Source organism: Centruroides vittatus, unplaced genomic scaffold, assembly GCF_030686945.1.
Source record: "Centruroides vittatus isolate TY-2023 unplaced genomic scaffold, ASM3068694v2 contig_290, whole genome shotgun sequence".
NCBI classification, from domain to species: Eukaryota; Metazoa; Arthropoda; class Arachnida; order Scorpiones; family Buthidae; genus Centruroides; species Centruroides vittatus.
In genome coordinates, this window is record NW_027121846.1 from 783,665 (window position 1) to 800,304 (window position 16,640).

At 32.2% G+C, this 16,640-nt stretch overlaps 1 protein-coding gene across 1 annotated transcript; it reads left to right on the plus strand.

Moving 5' to 3' along the window:
• The first annotated feature begins 626 nt into the window (after positions 1–626).
• LOC136972310 (glucose dehydrogenase [FAD, quinone]-like) lies at positions 627–10,976 on the plus strand. The gene is made up of 11 exons (XM_067266866.1): positions 627–735; positions 4,538–4,740; positions 6,358–6,547; positions 6,636–6,767; positions 7,149–7,270; positions 9,273–9,443; positions 9,530–9,683; positions 9,758–9,921; positions 9,998–10,175; positions 10,321–10,543; positions 10,741–10,976. The coding sequence occupies exons 1-11, from the start codon at positions 627–629 to the stop codon at positions 10,877–10,879; spliced, it is 1,785 nt and encodes a 594-aa protein (XP_067122967.1). The 3' UTR covers positions 10,880–10,976.
• The last annotated feature ends 5,664 nt before the right edge of the window (positions 10,977–16,640 follow it).

A 16,640-nucleotide genomic window follows, 5' to 3' on the forward strand; every position in this document is an offset into this window, starting at 1 on the left:
ACTTAACCTTAAGGACAATGTATTATTTATTATCACTATATTTACCATTATGAAAGTCTTTATAAATAATGTTAGTGTATAACTTCAGCCAACCATATAAGAATAATATTAAACTTATTTTTAGCGCAACTTTTTAAAAACGACAAGTCAAGTTTTAACTAGAGATGTTGCTATCATCCAGAATAGTCTTAATATAATTAATTTTCTTTCTCCTCTCTCAAATTTCTATTCTTTATTAGATTGCCACTAAATTGATTATAAGTGTCTTGTTCATCTCGATAAGATATAATTTGAACAACGTTGTTTTAAAAACTGGACTTATAAGTAGAACTAAAAATTATAATAATGCACAACTAATTATATATAAAAATCATGTATTTTTATTCTCTTTTGTTTACTCGAATAATGTTTTTTTTTTTTTTGACATAACTAGATTATTTAATATTTCTTACACTGCAGTTCACGCACTTGACATTTTAAGATTTAAATTCAAATTAAATGTATCAAGGACACTTGTAAAGCAAGTACATATTGCTCTAGAATTAGATATTTTGTTATATATACATACACTTAGTTTTATTCGTTCTAATTAAAAATAAAGTGAACGACAGATTCGAAATTCAGTAATGAATGTGATTCGAGCTACACCGATGTTTCTTATATTATTCTTTAGATTCTTCGACATCGTTAGGGATAAAACGAAGATTATTGGCAGTGAATACGACTATATCATTGGTAAGTAAAATTATTGAATTATTTTTTAATTATAAATAAACCACCAACGAGTTGCTCAACTTTCCCGGCAACATTTAAAATTTTGGTGGCGCCATTTATTAAATCACTTTTTTTTATATTTTTAACTATCATAAAATGGCAAAAAAAAACTTAATTTTGAGGATAGGGATGAGTTTTATAAAAATATTGTAAATGATAATAACGATTTTACTCTTTAATAGATTACAATTTTTTATAAAACCCATCCCTACCCTTAAAACTAAGTTTGTTCTTAGCATTTTATAATAATTAAAAATATAGAAAGTTTTTAAATAAAATATTAACCAACAGCTGGCGCCTACAAATGTTGCCGAAAAAGTAAAGCATCTGGTTGCTGGAATTTTTAAACGTGCATTTCTACGTTAATCACGTGCAAATTCAGTTTTTAAAGAACAATTCGCAAAATGATAACGGTTAGTTTACGATTAATAACCGTCATTTTTATAAATTTTGAGTTTCAATTCACCTACACAAAAAAATAAATTACTTCTTTTCTTAAACCGAGCTTAAAAATGAAAAGTTTCATTTCTTCTGTTGTCATTTCCAACGTATTACGTTTATTTGGTGGCCAAAGTTAACAGAAATGCAGCTCTTAAGCTAGTTAATTAACGCTTACGCTAAGTTGGCCTTTCTACAGGAATGCAGCCTAATCGGAATAATCTTCCTAATGTCAATTTACCGAATTAAACTTCTTATTGTTTGTAACATAGTAGTCCTGAAAATCCGAAACATCTATCTCAACAAATATATTCGTCTAGTCAAAGATACTAATTTTGTTTGTTGTCCATGATAATTGACCTGGAGAATCAATTGTAAGATTAGGACCCAGGCATCTTATTTACTATCCAGTCTGGTGTGATCTTTGTATCTGAAAGCCTAGTCTGTCGTTTTGAGAAACAGTATGTAATTAGATAAACTAAATAAAAGATGGATCTTCAAGAAACAAATCCTTCTAACCAATTGTAGTACACCCAAAAGTAAAAGTAATTTTGCAACTGGATTCGGCTTTTATTCAGCCGTTGCGAATTGCCTACCTCCTAGCAGCCAATTTTCCGTGGTTTTATTTCCAATTTTTGCGAAGTTTTATTTCGAGTGTTCTTTAAACAGTGGTGCCTTAATCAATTATACAGCACTGTACGTGTAAAAAACATTTTAATTAAAAATTGTGAGAAAGGACAGATAAATATAATAATAATATAATTATATTTTTATTTAAAACTGAGCATCGAGTGCCGTGACAGAGCCAAAGGCCTTGACAGAGAATCCAAATATTCTTTTAGTAATTCTACTATTTTTAATTTTTTTCCGCATACCCCTAAACCATCAAGAGCGTACCATGAAGGTACGCGTACCTCCGCTTGAAAATCGCTACTTTACATGAATGGCGGCGATTAAGTTGAGGAAAACTAACAGTAGAGATGCAACCATCTGTAAGAACATCAGTTACACGAAAACATGATTAAGATAACATCACACTTAACAGAGCGGACAAGAACAAACACATGGTAGTAGAGAAAAGAACAACGTATGTTAACGCCATGCAAGCATACGTTCGAAAGACAACGTGTGAATTTTCCACCCACCACAGTAAGTGGATCAAGAGGCTTTCTAACTCTGAGTCTACCTAGGGCGGATTCAGTCCCGGCCTTCACGAGATTGTTGTCGTTCGAAAAATCCATGAATAGTAAATGGTTTTGACCAGTGTTGGAAAATGTCATTCACCAACCTTCCTAAAGAAAAACGGCCTTCATTAACACTATGTCAGCAGCATACTGCTTCTCCATCTCAAGCTCAGGGCAATTAGCAGATCTCAATAATATTAGCCTAATGAAAGACAAAACAGCCACAACAATGGACTATGAGATTCCGAAAATAGCATTTTTAGTCTACTTCAAATATTAAATTTTATAAAGTTTAACAAAAGCTAAATATTCAGCTTGGAAAGTCAACAGGGAAGTTTATCTCTTGATAACGCTTTCCTTCGAAATGACACATCATCTGTTGAGTTTGACTCTTCTAAGGAAGTTCGACAAGAAAAATCTGGAATTGAATAATAATTTTTCTCTTCGATTTTACCAAATTTGGGTATGTCCTGGTACGTGAGAAAGAATGACCAAATGAAGGAAGGTCGGGGAGTTTGCCCAATTCGCTCTCCAAAAGGTTCTCTCCTCCCAAGAAGTCGCAGAAGATTTCTATCCTCTTGATCAAGATCTGCCGACTTATTTGTACACCCGAAGAATTATATTCCAAAAACTTGGTTAACATTTTGCGGGGAATGCGTCAATGAATGTTCTCTCGTTGTCACAAGAACCTCAAGGACGCTCTTAGGAAGCAAGCCATAAGGAATTTGTCCACCGCGCGATTTTATAGCAAACTTTCTCTCTCTCTCCGGATAAATGCATTAAATAGTGGATATACGTGGGTCAAGCATTTTTCCGTAAATGTGTTAGATATTATGTTTTTAAACATCATCGATGTTAGTTACTTAAATTTAAATACTTTTTGGTTTTGTATGTTAACTTAGCAACATACTGAGCATCCTGTCTCTTTTATTCCTCTTCCATCTCAGCCCCTCTTCACATGAAAACTCTCTATCTAAAACGGATAAAAACCTAGATGTTGCTAGAAAAATACTGATCATCCCGCACGATATACTATCATGTAAATACCGCATTTCCGGTCACGTGACTTTCACATACATTTTCTATTAATTAACTTGCAACTGTGTTTTAAAACGTTACTTGATTTCCTCCTTACGAATGTCCCGAACCCAGGAAATTTCTTAGGTAAAAAGTTAGTGTTTTCAATTTGCTATACCTCCTTTTCCTCCTTCGAAGGCGGTTTATTCCAGCAACAAAGTGAAGCGCGGCAGCATGACTCTCTGTCAACTGGTAGTGAGAAAGCTAGAAAAATCCATTCTACCCACTTTCGCAGCAAATTGAACTCAATACTAATTTGTAACTATCTACTCAATATCCGTTATCTCTTAATCAAGTAACGCGTAACGAATATCAAGCGCACCAGTACCCATATTTATCCCTTAATCCCCACGAGTGATTTTTTTTGTGCCAAATAAGCACTTGACTTCCTCGTGATTCGCTCTGTTGATATCCACTATAGCAATCGCGCCTCATGATTACGCTAATGTAACTGAATTAAAGGTGTATAAATCAAAGATGGATAACGATGAAGTGATCATCATAGCGACTTACAGTGGCAGATACAAACGGGAGTGCTACAGGTCTTAAGCTCTTCCATTTGCAACAAGATTTGAATTTATTTGTTCGAAGTTCAAACATTTTTTTTAAAAACATTTACGATGGCAAATTTGGCTTATCGTCTGTCTACAAACTTTGTGCGTATTAATAATAGGTACTTATTAATTATTTAAATATTTCTAATTTTTCAGTTTGCTCTCCCTTTGGGTATTTCAGGATCTGCCATTGGCGACACACCTTCGTAGAAAAAACAAACGAAAATATTGATTTATTAGTATTATTTTCATAATTTTTTATCTTTATGTCTTTATCCATTTTATGAAAAATTTTCGAAAAATTACTAACTTATTATACTCATTTTGCAGCTATTTAGGCGTAATATTATTAGTGTGATTAAAATAGATTATCACAAGCAACTGCACTCGGAATTCGTTAATTTTGAAGAGCATAATTTTATGTATTCTAATAAATTTCAAAATTAATTGTAAACGTTTCATTTAAAAATTTGTAAATATTATTTTCGTATATATTTATTTATATTTTAGTAGGAGGTGGATCAGCTGGATCGGTTTTGGCTAATCGTTTATCTGCAGATCCTCAAAATAGCGTTTTACTACTGGAAGCTGGGAGCGACGAAAACCTAATTAGTGATAATCCTGCTTTCGCCCCTCTTTTACAAATGACGACCATTGATTGGGCCTACCTGACCGAACCACAGAAATACGCATGCTTTGGTCTAAAAGGACAAGTAAGTTCTACGTTCTCGAAAAATTATTTTATTCGGCATGTCTTTTTGCATATCATAACTCATTACACTGGTGTTCCAAAGTAGTGGGCGCCTATAGCATATATTTTAATAAATCCAGAGTTAATGAACATAATACCTTAAATAATGGTTATGAAATGTTGAACCTTCATAGCGTATCTTGTTATAATGAATTGTACGATTCATATTGTACAGTATTTCATCTACTGATAAAAATGACAAATTGTAAACTCATTTTGATCATAGCTATTGCTGTGAGTTGTTCGAACTTCTAAACGTTGTGTTGTAAATTAATTATAGAATATTTCTAGATGTGTGAATTGCCCTCAAAAAAGAAGAAATTCATCCAAACATGGTCTGAATATGACTCAAATTACTCAGAGACTGAACCGTTTCTGTTAGTCGCAATATTGCAAAATTTCAGATGTTTGGAAACATGGATACTTTATCTAACACATGTATCTCCGTTAAAAGATAACAGAATTTTTTGCAGTTTGAGTCGAAAAGATCGAATTGCTACTTTTCAGGAATTGACGATGAGATGAATAGCATCTGCAGAAGTGGTCAAGTTCATGTGTTGTACGAAAGAAACTCTATAAAGCAAGAATTTTTGCACGTAAGGCTTAGAAGAAATCATTACAAAACTTATTCCTGGCCGTTATGTAAACATTTTAATCGTTTGTTGTTGTTTAAGTTATGACAAAGCAACACTTAGGCGATGCCTTCCAGAATGTCTTTTAAAAGAAACTTATTTAGGCGTTACAAACACGGAGAAAACCCGGAAACTTCCACTTACCCAGCCCGTACGAGCGAGGCGCGAACCCACAACCAAACTCCCAGTATTCAGGGAACAAAGACCACTTGGCCACTGGTGGCGACCGAAATGTTTTAATCGCCGACAAATTTTATCGACGTGTTTTTGAATAATACGACATGTCGGCGATAGATTTATCATAATCAGTCTTAAACATGGGCTCACATTTTCGCTCACCAGACTGATCAACTTCAACACGTAGACACAAAAAATAAAAATATTTTTAAAAATATAACGCTGAAAGCTTAGTATGACCTATTTCATCCTGAATTTATTGTATACAATACTACTAAAAGAATGTAATTGACTGTATAGACAGTATGATTTGTCTTAGTTGATAAATTAGCGTAGTTCCAACATCAAAGCAATGCACAACGGCTACAATTGACAAATTTGTAATTAATGCATGTAGACACCCGCTGCGTTGTTCATCTTCGCGTTCAATATCACTAACGTTAAAAGTACTTGCACCAATATGAAACATTTTGATATGGGAGAGCATTACTGCCTTCAACTTTTAGTAGTTCTTGATAACACCGCTTTGCAGTTTAATTTTGCATTTTGCATGTTTAATTTTGTAATATAAATTAGTTTACATTTGGAGTTTTTCTTCTAAAAATCTGTTACAGTTTTCGAAGCAAAAATAGTTGCCATCACTTATGAAATAATCCTCACATTTATTAATTAATCATGCATTTCTATGATAAAGTTTAATTGTGAGGACGTTTTATATTCTTATGGTAGTACTCTAAATTGAAAATTTCTTTTTCTACTCTTAAAACTAGCGATCGCGATGGCCCAGAGGAAAAGTATTAGGAGGTTCCAGTGTTTTAAATAACATGATTTTTATCAGAGGCAATCATAAAGACTACGATAATTGGGCCAAAAACGGTGCTTTTGGATGGAGTTGGAAAGACGTATTCCCATATTTTCTTAAATACGAAGACAATACAGATACAAATCTTTTACAAAATGGTAACACCGGTCTTAATTTTTATAGTGTTATTATTTATGTGATTATTTTGTATAACATTTACAATTGTTAATAATTGTTTTACTAAAGGTTTTCATGCTTCTGGTGGATACCTAACAATATCGACACCTTCGTATTCTACTGTTCTTCGTACAGCATTTTTAGAGGCTGGAAAATCTTCGGGATATCAAATTGTAGATGTGAATGGTGCAACGCAAACAGGTTCGTACATTTTTAACTAAATTGTCGATTTTGAAAAAGAATAATTTATGAAAGTATTATTTTTTACACCAATTTAAAATCGAATATGACAAACCAAAATAAAATAGGCCTACATTCAGCCAAATGAGCATTAATAAAAAGTTCGGTATAAGAATAATAACAGCGTCAGTGATATAAAAGACATTATAATTTTAGTAAAACATCATAATATGACAATGAATAGAGTTGTCAGTACAAGAATAAATTTCAATAATTAATATTTTAAATTAAGCTTTAAAAATTTAAATATATGTTTTACTTAAATGCATATTTTAAAATTATAATTAGTATAAACGGTTATATTTAATGTTACATTTTTGGATATTTTTCTTTGATTATTAGGTTTTGCTCCCGTTCAGTCTTTTTTAAGAAATGGAAGAAGATGTAGTACCAACAAAGCATTCATAAAACCTATTCGTCATCGTCCTAATTTGCATATTTTACTTTTTTCGTTTGTCACTAAGGTATACCTATTTTAAAATTTTAACATTTACAGTACATTATTTTGAATAGCTCAGATGGGGGTTGCTGCCACTTCACTGTAATTATTTTAAATACTTACTAACCACTATTTTTCATTCCGCGAGTTCAGTAGTTTTATTTTAATACTAATAGTAGTGATATATATCAAAGGTGGCCAACAAGTCGATCGCGATCGACCGGTCGATCGCCAAGCCAATTTTGGTCGATCGCTAGCGATGTCTTGACTTAATGTATTATATTTGTAACCGAACGCAACTGTATGCATGCAGTTATGACTCGACTTATAAGCAGTGAGTGCACTTCGTACTGAAACAGTGTATAAACATAGTATGTATTTCACACTTCCCCCTCCCCACTTAGACTATGCCTATGACAAGTCGATCGCGACACATTTTCCGATAAAAAGTAGATCTTATGTGCACAAAAGTTGGCCACCCCTGATATATATAATATAATGGAACCACACAAAACCTCTTTTTTATTTTTCTTAAGGATACGGTATTTGTAGGCAAACTGGATTTGTGTTGTCTTTCATACATTATATATACATAATAAGATAGAAGAAACTTTCTTTATATTGCAAAATTCCACCATTTAAGATTTCATCTAAAATTATAAGTAACATTATTCGTTACATTTCTCTTGTGTTTAGTTACAACTGTTAAAATATAAAAGTTCAAGTCTAAAAACAATGAAAAAATATATTTACATCACAATAATGCGTTATTTCATAGGAAAATGTAACAATATTTTTTTAGACTTTTCCCTCTCTATGAGTAACTGAGATCCTTTTCTATATCTAGTCCATTGTGGGTTCATCTAGGTTCACAAAGAAACGGCTGGATGAGGAGAGTTGGGGTCTGATATATTCATACAAAACACCTCAAAAAAAAAATTTCTTCAATTTTTGTTCCGTCCACATACGATTTCAGGTCACCAGAGCAGTAGACTTCCGTTTTAACCACACGGCCATTTGAATATCTACTGTTTTTAAAACGTTTTTTAAAAAAACTCTTTCCACTCGAAGGGGACCTTCTTCCTTTCTAAAAAAGGACCCTCTTGTGGGGACAAGAGGGTTTTTTTTAGAAAGCCCAATTTGGGTTCGTCCAGGCCCGAAATGGAAATCAGATGGTGAGAGGAGCTCACTATCCGATAGCTCCACCAGCTCACGATAGCTGACATAACCTTACGATCAACCTGCGAAAAATTCCTGGGAAATTTTTGACCCGTTCGGATTCGATGCTGTGACCCACACATTTCTATGGCTGTCACCTAGACCGCTCGTCCATCCGGCAGTCCTATTTTTCACCCGCTAATTACTATTTGCTCAAACTATATTATTTCGCTCCATGACAGAATAAACCTTTCATAAGATAACTAGCATATGAGCCCGGCGTTGCTCAAACAAAAAATAACAACAAAGATTAAGATTAAGATTATATCGCACTTCTGAAGCTTTTACTATATCATATTATAGTATTTCATTTATATTTACAAAGGTTATCTTACGTAAGAGTTCATCAAATTAAGTGTCCACTCTACTCTAATACATCTTAAATATTCTTGAAACTGTGTACAGTAGACGAATATAGAATTTTTAAAATGTGTTAGATTGGTCATTCGGTATGATAAATCCTTACGTAAGATAACCTTTATAGTTATATAGCCGATCTTACCCGTTTTCACAGGGTGCAGAAATTCGGACCTCTTCTTCCGAGGCTGATTAAGATATTTTTAGATGGGTTTAAAAAGATGTTCGATTTTCCGCAAAAACGCAAAGAGACGTGTCTGAAATAGTACAGTAGAAGACAAGTTTTTCATGGTAATCCTTAACCCTCTTCTCCTGCGGGGGGAATTTCGAAAAATCTCTTCTTAATCTGCATTCGCATGACGCAGTAAAAAACGCATAAAACAACCCGCTTTTAAAATAGTACACTATATTAACTTGTCAATATAATAATTCTTAGGTATTCATTTTTACAGATAATATTTGATAAATTCAAGAGGGCGAGAGCTGTTACTTTTGATCGCTTTGGTCAGACATTTATCGTAAATGCAAGGAAAGAGATAATAATATCAGCAGGTGCGATAAATTCTCCTCAACTACTAATGTTATCCGGCATTGGTCAGCAAAAAGATTTAGAGAAACTTCAAGTAATAATTTCTTTTTTATTAATCGTAGGAAGAAATGTGATTATTTTTAATCTACAATCATATCATATTAATCTCTTTCTTGTCAGATTCCTGTTATTTCAGATCTGCCAGTAGGTTCAAATCTCCAAGATCATCCTTTCGTTATGGGAACAAATTGTTTAGTTGATGTACCCGTTACTTCTGTTCTATTGCGATTTTTGAATCCAAAGGATATTTTTCGTTATGTTTTTCTTAGAACTGGTATGAATTTATAAATTATCTACATTTTACCTTTCTCATAAGAGCGAAACTGACATTGAATAACATTTGAAAAGGACCGGGGATATTATCTACGGCAGTTGAAGCGGTTGCGTTCATAAAAACTGAATATGCTAACGCATCGGACGATTATCCCGATATTCAATATACTTTCTTATCGGGAGGATTGGCTTCTGACGGTGGAAAAATTTTGAAAGAAATATTTGGAATGAAAACAGAAGTTAGTTTTACCGAAATATTTTAAACATATTTCTGAAGTGTTTATTAGTAATATTGATATAGGCAATATCTTTCAGGTGTATAATTCGTATTTTAGACCATTCGATTTCGACGATACATTTACGATACATACTACTTTGTTACGACCAAAAAGTCGTGGATACGTAAAATTGAGAAGCACCAACCCTTATCAGCATCCAATAATCCAACCGAATTATTTATCGCATCCTGAAGATATTTTGAGATTAGTCAGTGGTAAGTCTTTTAATGTATTTAAATACATTATATTTTAACTTCGTTATCTACTAAAATTAAATTGTTTTAATAAAATATTCTTCTGTAACTCTATAATGCTTCCGGTAAATTTAACATCGTTTTTCTTTCTGAATTACCAATGTAGGTATGCAGTCAGCATTGCGTTTAGCCGAATCGTTCCCTTTTAAAAAGTTAGGTTCTCGTTTATTTCCTACTAATTTGCCGGGTTGTAAAAGGTTTCGCAGATTTAGCAAAGAACAATTGGAATGTTTTGCGCGAACTCTGACACTTACTTTATATCATCCTGCTGGAACATGCAAGATGGGAGCAGTAAATGACCCAACTACTGTTGTGGATCCTGAATTAAGGTAATTAATAATTTAATAAGGTTTTGCGGTAGTGATTTTAAGGACTTTGTAACACTGTTTGAAGTGAAAATCTGATCAGAACAGTACGAAGCATATTTGTATACCGAGTTTCACAGTAATCGAACACTTTTATCTCGGTACATCACTTTATTTTATCAACGAATGTATGACTGATATCATTTTGAATCTCTTTTTAGGGTAAAAGGTGTTTCTGGTCTACGTGTGGTCGATGCTTCTATAATGCCAAATATTGTCTCAGGAAATCTCAATGCACCTACCGTCATGATCGCTGAAAAGGCTGCAGATATGATACTAAAGAAGAGATTTTGGCTTTAGAGTAGTTTAGAGCAAGATGCGCACCTTGTAATATGTACAAAATGACAGTTCTTCTCCATGACATGGGATATCGAACGGATAGCCGTTTGCATGTTTTTGTGTATATATGAATAACAAGTAATCTGCGCACATCTATTAAGTTAAGTTAATTAGTGGTTATTAAAGTTGATCAGCGTTAGAAATATCAACCGTGTTTCGTGCCAGTCAACATTTAGTGCAAAATGCACACGGAAAGTTAGAGAAGATTTAGTGTTCAATTTAATTAACAGAATTAGCAATTGTTAGAAATGATTTTCTTTTATTCAGTGAATTGAAAAGTGGTTTTATTATGCTGTTTGCTACACAGATACTATATATTTTAAACGTTGCAAAATAGTTCGCGAATACAAGTGCTAAACCAGTAGAGAAAGTTAAAAGGAAGCATTATTGCAAAATACGAAAGAAAGAGAAATGACAATTGCAGTAGTCATCAAAAGTATCCGGTGCCGCAACGAACGCTTCAGAGACAATTCAAATCCGAGAATTTTACGATGATTTCTATAGGACGATAACCTGTTCAATCTAATTCAAAATCTTTGAAAACTTGCAAAGCTCTGAAAGGTCTTCAAGCATAAGAATCGAAACTATGCGTAAGAACTTTACTTACTCCCGTCTTCCTCCAAACTATTCTAAATATATTTGAAAGAGTTAAGGCTTTTAATAATGTATTGCTGGTTTGTAAATTTAATTATTTTAATTAGTTAATTTAAATTTTAAAAAAGTATTAAAATGATTATCTATTCTCAAGCATAAAAAGTCGTTAAGTCATGAATTACTTTTATTATTGACATGTATTGAAAACATGTTAAAATACAACATGTTTTCATACAAAACTAATGAAACATTTTAACAAAAATGTTTGTAATATTTAAATAAAATTCTTAAAATTTACATTTGTGTTTATTTTATTTTATTTCCAATCACTACTTAAATAAAATTATTTCTAATAGGATAAAAGAATGAAACAAATATTTTTAAAATGTAACATATTCTTTTGTATTGATTATAGTATTGAGTGTTTTAACACATTCTTTGATATTTGAAATTCTTGTGTTAGAGACGTGAAATTGTTTTACACAAGGCAATAAAAATTTTCCATATTTAGACAAAGGATTTATATTGTTAAGTCACAGAATATGATATATGATGTGAGTGTTATTTACTTGAATGTACTGTACAGTACATATTCATGTTTCCTCTCACTTCTGGTAATCGCATATTTATCATTCTTTGAATGGATGTACTCTTCTTTTTTCATTTCATGCCATAAAAATTATGTCAACAATACAGAATGACAAATACTCGTAACATAAAGCTAGAAATAGATTTTTTAGAAAAACAGACAAAAATTTACGATGAAGAAGAAAAGTTAAATTGCAATATTTCTGACTGCTTTCTTATAATAATATTGGGTTCTGCTGTAAATTTCATCATCTACTGGCCGAATACTCAAGGACTCCAAACCATAAAAATATTTGACTATTGGATGGCCTTGTCAACTCACCAATATGGGGGCTCGGGATCAAATCCGGATGAACAACTCCGTAATATTCGTAACGGACCCATTATATTTGGTGTGTCTGGGATATGTCGGGTATGTCCACACCATCTGACAGCCTACATTGCGGTTTGGCTGTTCGATAGGTATAATTAAAAAAAGATTCATTAGTAGTTTTAATGTGGAGTCAGCAATAAAAGTTGTAAAAATTAGTATTAGTTTTGTTTGTTTTTTTTTTATCTTTTTACTTTTTCGGCTCTGTTATATATAACAAAGGAAAGGTATGGCGATCGGTCAAAAAATGGCATCCCAACATTTTTGACTCAAGAAAACTTGACACATCGAGAAATTCAAAAAAGAAAAAAAAAAGATGTTAGCATGCATGTATATATAGATGTTAGCATGCATGGGGGGACGATTTTGTTCACCTTCTCTGAACCTTAATGTCTTTTGTGTCGAAAATTTCTGAAATTTTGCAGGAAAATATTTGTATTAGAGGGATCGATGCTATTAAATTTTAGTGGTTAAAGGCGGTAGAAAGATAAAGGAAATCGTATGTCATATCTTCAGTAGGGTCAGACTTAATGACTATTTTATTCGTTATTAGTACAGTAGAACACCCTATAACACAGTAGATGCGTTCCGTGTTATATGAATTCCGTGTTGTACGAGTCACTTAAATACACACAAATCTGTTTTTGTGCGATTTTTTATTTGTGCGATATGTTTTGTGTGATTTTTTGTGTGCGGTATATGAATTTCAATCAAATTGGTACACTGCACTAAAATAATTGCACAAAATACATTGCACGTATAAAAAATCGCACAAAAACAGGTTTGAGTGTACGTGAGCCAATCACAGCCTGGCACGTGTGCAGTTTAGGGGCTACGGCTGTTTGAAAGGTTTTCTTCGATAACATTAATCGATTCTAGCAGTGGCGTGTCGTGACATTTCATGATAGCAAAGCTGTGTTTTGTGAGAAGCCGACTTCCAGGGGCAATCCGTTTATTGTTGGTCAGTGATGATCTTAGTTCCATTCGTATTGTTTGTTCGATAAGCCAGTAAAAACCGTAAACTTCTCTAAATGTATTTTTAATATCACAATTACATTCTGAATCGCTAGCCACGATATAAAAGCTAAAATTATAAATAAAATAATAAAAACTTACTTGGTGAAATAAAATGTGTGGTGGATGTACAGTACATACACGTACGCGGTATAAAATATTCTTCAATTGTATGAATATACTTTTTTAAAAATTATAATTAAATATAGCTTTGTAAAGAAACGTACATAAAAATAACACAAAATCTTCTTTACTTTTTAAACATAAAAACAATTCACTCAGTCAAATAGCTCCCTACGAGTGACTAATGGAATGGAATCAGAGTCGGTCCTGGTAGGTGCATGCACGTGGGCTGACAAATCCCGAGGGTGTCGATACCGGTCAATGTCAAATGCCTCTTTTGACGCATCACTCGTATATCTCAAAAAACGCCACAAGGTTGTTGTACATTTTAAACGTTTCTCGGCATAGCTATAAAAATCTAAATATGTTAAACTTAATAGATTGTCTGCCATTTGTTTTCTAACTCGTTTTAAGACCAGGGTCCACAGAAATTTCCAAAATTTACAACTTTTCGGTCACTCTCATTGAACTGGAAAAATTTCTGTCTTTATTACATCTAATATTATGAAGAAATCAGTCCGCACTGTACCCGGCTAGAGATTGGTTCGGATAAGCTTTCGTTTAAGTAAAATTCCGGCTCTTTCAGCAGAATTTTATTTATTTTTCCAATTCCCTAATTTTTTAATTATTTAACAACTTCTTAAGTACAAATAAGTTGAAACCGGTCACTTTGTACTCGAATATTTGTAACTCTGGGAAAGAAGTGGAGAGACAAATTTTTATGACAACGGATACATAAATCGTAAATTTAACGAAAATAAATTCTAGAGCTTAATTTTTGTAGTTTATGCATCTTTCATTAAATTTAGTTGTAAATGATGCTGCCAAAGTAATAGTTAATTTTTTAATATTGTACAAGATTTTACACTTTTTTTTCTACATTTCCTTATAGATGGGACATATGAAATTGTAATATCACTGGTTTTGACATTGAAATCCGTAAGTAATATAAGATGGAAGAGCAGAATAAAAATATCAAAAATTTTAATGGATTTTTTAAAACTCCTGTCAACCATACAAAACTATCATAAAAACATCATACCAGTAAATTCTTATCGGTTGGGTTAAGTTATAAATCTACTCCTGATTCACATTATCCGGCGAGGGTGGCCAAATATATGACAGGCAGGCGGCTAACAGCCTAGGACCGGTCCTAGATATAATTGGAAGCGTTATATGTGTGTAGATTCCACCTGCTAAACCGGGTGACGTTGGTGCTTTGTAAAGCGCATGCGCGAATGAGTATAATCTGGCTGTTTGGAAGCTAACAATACAGCGCTTCCATTCTGCCACTAATATTCGAACATACAATAACAATCTTATCGTTTTTTTCACATGTAGTATAGAAATTCGTAATAAGATACATGATGCGGTTATAATAAAATATTAATTTTCATTATTTGAAAATAATCGCATAATATGCATTTATTTTTTAGAAAATACAAGGGAAGCAGCGTTTCCGCCGCTTCGAATGACGGCACGCCACTGATAATTTATTATTTCATGTTACACAATATTAATATATAAATACCTTTTATATATTAATATATTTCGATGCATATTGTTTTCTTAAATTTGTATATGTTGTAATGTATATTTTTCGATACCCTGCAATACTCATGAATAATAATTAAATTCAAACTGATAATGTTTACTTAACGCTTACAGATGCGTAATTAGTTCTAAGCAAGTTTTACGAAACTATTTCTATTTTTGTATTAAACCGATAATGACAAATATCATTAAAATTGCTGATTAAATAATTTTAAATTTAGAACTAGGCCACTGTAACTATTTTATATAATCTAATTTTAATTAATTTATTCTTAACTTAGAGTTTTCAAATGCTAACTCTTCGAAAGACAAAGTCTAAAATTATAAGAACGTACTACATATTATAGTGTACAAGTATAATGTAATATTATGTAATGCGATGAAATGTAACGTATATATTATATTTTACTCAATATTAGAATATTTCTACGTAAAGAGTGTTCTAAGTGATGTGAATTACTTAATTATATGTTTTTCCTCGCATAATTATGTAAAAAATTTATTGTATATATATCTTTTATAATGTGTTGCAGCACAAATAACATACAAACAATATTCAAATAGTTAATATTTGATACTTACACATATTTTCATAATTTATAACAAGTAAATTGCAAAATAAAACAACGAATTTTTAAAACATTTAATCAATACTCTTTATCGATAATTATTTCTGTTTCTTTTTTCTTAGGTATTGATGTTTTATGTATTCTAAATAAATACATAAAAACATTAACATTTTAAAAAATTCATTTACTAGTGTAATAATAAATTTTTATTTTTTCTACTGTGATTATACGTCATGCTTTAAGTAATTCGTAAAATTACCCGTTAAACGTCAGAATAGATTTGATTTATAAATTATTATTCGCATGATTAAATATAAACGATTTAGTAATGCTTTATTTATCTAGTCTAACAAAAGATAAACCTTATTAAATACCACTAAAGGAATTGAGAACATTGTGACGATATCACAATAATCACTCGCTATAATTAGTTTTGTTTATTTTGTTACGGCAACGCGATCTGCCGAAGGAAATGCCACCCAGGAAGATTTGTATGTACAGATGGCACCTATTTAGGTGTTATTAAAGAGAAGAAGACCCAAAATACTGCACGCTGGCCATGTCCAACTTCCCAAAAAACTAACTACCGGTGTTCGGTTGTTTTATCCATTTCTCTACTGGAGGGCACTTATTAGATTTTTAAGAAAGTATCGTTTAGAAATGAAAAAAATTCGAGTGACAAGTGCTAAATGCTACCTGTCGCAGTAACTCAGTGAATGTAATATACGTTTTGTAAAAATTATATTTAGTTTATGATTTTGTTAAGTTTTTCGGCAACAGATAGCGCTAAGTGTAAATCAACAACTTAAATGTAGATAAAAATTGTTTTACACAAATTCAATAAGTATTTTCGGGTGGGATGTAGGATATTACATAACTTAGAAGAATGTAAATAAAACTGCCGAGTTTC